Raw genomic sequence first — 4,184 nt, 5'->3', positions numbered from 1 at the left:
CCTGACACATGGCAGCCATGCTCCACGGCGGACTGATCCAAGTAGATGAAATTAAATGGTTAGTTCCTCGGTCACGGCAGCCACATTTTAAGTGCTCAACAACCACAGTGTGGCTAGTGGCTCCCATGCCAGATAATACAGATAAAAAGCATTTAATTGTTAACGTGTTAATTTCTGTTGTGCAGCAGAGTGACTCAGTTATACATGTTATTTTTCATATTCTTTTCCATTATGGTTTATTTTAGCATACTGAATATATGCTATATACATTCAGTATATAATATATACATATGTGTGCTATATATATTCCCGGTGCTATACAATACGACTTCGTTGTCTATCCAGCCTACATATAACAGTTTGCATCTGCTAATCCCAAACTCTCAATCCGCCCCTCTCTACCCTCCTTTCCCTTGGCAACAACAAATCTGCCCTCCGTGTCTGTGAGTCTGTTTTTCTTTCGTAGATAAGTTCATTTGTATCATATTTTGCATTCCACATGTAAGTGTTATCACATGGTATTTATCTCTCTGACTTCACTTAGCATGATAATCTCTAGGTTCACCCGTGTTACTGTAAATAGCATTATTTCATCCTTTTTTGTAATAGTCTTTCTAGCCTAGGACTTTCAACCAGGGGGCATTTAGCCATAACTAGAGGTAAGGATGGGGCTCTGGTATATGGTTTCCATTCTTTAAAGCCAGCCTTGCATCCTAGTATATTAACCCCTCAATCCCAGCTGAATTTCCTCTTCTGGAGGAGAGCTTAAGAAACATCAGAACTTGGGGACATCGTGACTATGGACCCCAAAGAGACAGACGAAATGAGGCCATGTCCAGGTTAGTCTTATGCATGATGAGATCCATGATTCTTCCCACACCCGGACAACCACACACACGCTCTCTGCACGAGTGCATGTGGTTATGGACGGAAGTCTTGGGACAGGAGTTAGGTGACCCCAAAGGCACAGGTGGGAAAGGAAGAAGTAATGGTCTAGTCCTGAAGGAGTTGGGAGTTGAGGGGTCCCAGAAAGTGGGTGTGATGGGTGGGTGGGGGGGGAGAATGGAGGGGAACAGGGGAGAACTAGAGGGTTGGACCTGCATGTCAGACCCACAGTCTCCAGGACAGAGCACACACAGAGGGGACCCCTTTCGGACCCAGATGGGGACACCGAGCAGGGAAAGGTAGTGCAGTCTGGCCCGGGGTGGTCATACTGCCTTCCCAGTAAGACTACGTCTAGCAGGTTTCCTGGGGTCACAGGTCACCATGTACCCAAACCCTTTGGTGACCCCCTTTGTTTTCTGCCAGCCCCAGTCCCAGACATAACAGATCCTGCATATTGATCACCTCCTGGGATGTGTCTTCTATTTGGCCCAAGGAGACCAGAAGGCAGGGACTAAGAAGGTTCCTAAAAAGGTCTTCAGACCTGGAGAAGGTTTGCCTTACCCGCTGGGCGCCCCGCCTGCTGCCCCAGGGCACTCACCCCATATAACTGCAACTTCTTGGCATCTCCTTTAAGCACCACCTGGGAAAAAAGAGGGGAGACCTGGGGTCAGAAGAAACCAAACACGGAGCCAGGTGGTATCAGCCGAGGAAGGGAGCCCCCAGCTCCACCCAGGGAGACCCCCGCTCTCCCTAGGCACGAGGGGAGAACAGGCCAGCTTCATCTTGCCCCCGCCCTGTTCCCTCCACCTCCCCCAGCCATCTCTAGCTGGGTTAGTAGTGGTGGAGCGGGGAGAGGTCTTAGGACAAAATGAGGACTTTATTTACCTCTTTATATCCATATCGTTCGCTCTGTGCCTGGTTCCGGAGTTTGCTGGGGGGAGCAAGAAAGAGGAGAGAGAAGAAGTCATTATGCCTTTGCACAAACAGCCATTCAGAGCAGGAGAGACAGGCCGGTGGCTTGGGACTTCCTTCTGGGGGTGGGAAGGTGCGTCCCGTAGACACGAAATATGCATAGAAGTCTCTGCAGGTCACCAGTGTGGGGTTAAGGACTCAGACTCAGGTTCAACTGCCTCAAAACTCACTGTCACCTACCCTCAACTGGGGGTGGGGGTTCTGGCAGAGCACCCTAAAAGTTCATTCACCTCCCTTCCTGGAAGGTCACTTCCTTTGGGCTCCCCAACTAGACAGATCAACCATCTGCTTGCTGAGTGTGCAAAAGTTAGTTTTGTTTTTGTTTTTTGGTCATACCACGTGGTTTGTGGGATCTTAGTTCCTGACCAGGGACGAACCTGCCCCCTTCAGCGGCGAAAGCGAGGAGCCCTCACCACTGAACTTCCAGGTAGACATTCTTAAGAGGGCTATTTCCTCCAAGCCCGGGCAGCAGGAGAACATCTGTTGAGCCTGGGGAATTTTCCACCCGGAGAACACAAGTATTCTGGAGGCAGAGCACACTCTTCCCCCTTCACAGCACCAGGCAACACAGGCAATCCCTTCTTTGTTTTCCTCTTTTTGTTTCAAGCTGGTGGCCTGCATACAGCCGGACTCTCAATGGCCAGAACACAATGGCCAGAACATGCCGTTACTAATGGCAGGAGCATAACTGTGATGGGGGATTTCCTAGGCGTCGATCTCTACCGATATAGATCCATATCCGCACTCATCAATTTCAAACACCTTCCAGAGGGAGAGACGTGCTTCTTGGCAGACAAGGAACACGGAGTCCAAAGAAGCTAAGTAACTTGCCCAAACTTCAGAGCTGCCTGGCAGCAGAGCTGGATTCTAACCAGTCGACCTGATGACAGAGCCCGAGCTCTTTAATACAAACTGTGGCCAGCCTCACAATCAGGTGGCACACACCATGCTCCTGGGCATAGGATGGGGTTTTGGAAAACACCCTTTCAATCAACAAGCCACCAACTTTCTGAATGGCTCACTGTGCCAATGGCCGAGACCGAGATGATGCACTGATAACTTTTTTTTTTTTTGCTGTTTTATTTTCAGTGAGAGAAACCTTCTGAACTGTGCAGGGAGCTCTATGGTCTCCTGTACCTGGGGACCAGATAGAGTTTTCTCTCCCAGGAATCATTTCTACCAAAGATTTGTGTTATTGGAAGAAGACATCAGAGAACCACCAGGTTATGACCGGGGTGGCCAATCATGGTTTCCTGAGGGTCAAAGCCAGCTAACCATTTGTTTCATAAGGCCCAGAAGGGAAGAACTGTACTTTCCTATATATATATAATTTAATTTATTTAATTTTTGGCTGTGCTCTGTTGCTGCCCGACGGCTTTTATCTAGTTGCGGGAACGTGGGGGCTACTCTTCGCTTTGATGCTCAGGCTTCTCCTGTTGTGGAGCAGGGGCTCTGGGGTGCACGGGCTTCAGCAACTGCAGCATGTGGACTCAGCAGTTGCAGCTCTCAGGCTCTAGAGCACAGGCTCAGAAGTTGCGGTGCACGGGCTTAGCTGCTCCACGGCACGTGGGAACTTTCCGGTTCAGGGACCAAACCCGTGTCTGCTCCACGGCAGGTGGGCTCTTTACCACTGAGCCACCAGGGAAGCTCTGTACTTATTCTTTTTTTTTTAACTAAACTTTTTATTTTGTCATGGGGTATAGCAGATTAACAAACAATTGTTGTGATGGTTTCAGGTGGACTGCGAAGGGACTCAGCCATACATATCCATGGACCCATTCTCCCCCAAACTCCCCTCCCATCCAGGCTGCCAGGTTACACTGAGCAGACTTCTGTGTGCTGTACAGTAGGTCCTTGTTGGTTACAGAACTGTGCTTACTCTCATAAATGGTTGAAAGCAGGAATTGAAAGAATATTTCATGCCATGTGGAAATTATATGAAAATCAACTTTCAGTGCTTGCCATAAAATTTTACTGGAGCACAGCCACACTTATACTTTATGACTGCTTCTGTACAGAAGGGCTGGGTGGTTCAGACAGATATCATATGACCCGCAAAGCCTGTAATAGCTGGCATGAAAAAAAAAAAAAGCTGGTCTGAGTTAGAGGAAGAAAATCTTCAATCACTAGCCTTATTTGAAGGGCATGCACAAGGTAAGATGCTCCAAGAGCAACGCAGAGATGCTGGAACCAGAGCAAAGGAGGATGCAGAAAGCCTGGTGCACAGCCTGGGGGCAGATAAGATCGGCGGCCTCCACCTCCACGGCTCCTAACAGGAGGGCAGGGGACGGGTGGGGGCTGTGTCCCTCGGCCTCCAGGCTGGGGAC

General features: G+C 49.2%; 1 protein-coding gene across 2 annotated transcripts in view; it reads right to left on the bottom strand.

The window, feature by feature from the left end:
* The window catches only part of RNF122 (ring finger protein 122), an 18,347-nt gene that overhangs the window by 1,883 nt on the left and 12,280 nt on the right, over window positions 1-4,184 (bottom strand). For both annotated transcript variants that reach the window (XM_010838793.1, XM_010838794.1), the window contains exons 3-4: window positions 1,771-1,816; window positions 1,484-1,525 (exon numbers count right to left, since the gene is read on the bottom strand). In XM_010838793.1, coding sequence (XP_010837095.1) covers window positions 1,484-1,525; window positions 1,771-1,816 — 88 coding nt within the window. The remainder of the gene's footprint in view (window positions 1-1,483; window positions 1,526-1,770; window positions 1,817-4,184) is intronic.

The sequence above is a fragment of the Bison bison genome, unplaced genomic scaffold (assembly GCF_000754665.1).
Source record: "Bison bison bison isolate TAMUID 2011002044 unplaced genomic scaffold, Bison_UMD1.0 scf7180017864105, whole genome shotgun sequence".
Lineage (NCBI taxonomy): Eukaryota > Metazoa > Chordata > Mammalia > Artiodactyla > Bovidae > Bison > Bison bison.
This window is presented reverse-complemented; position numbering and strand designations above follow the sequence as displayed.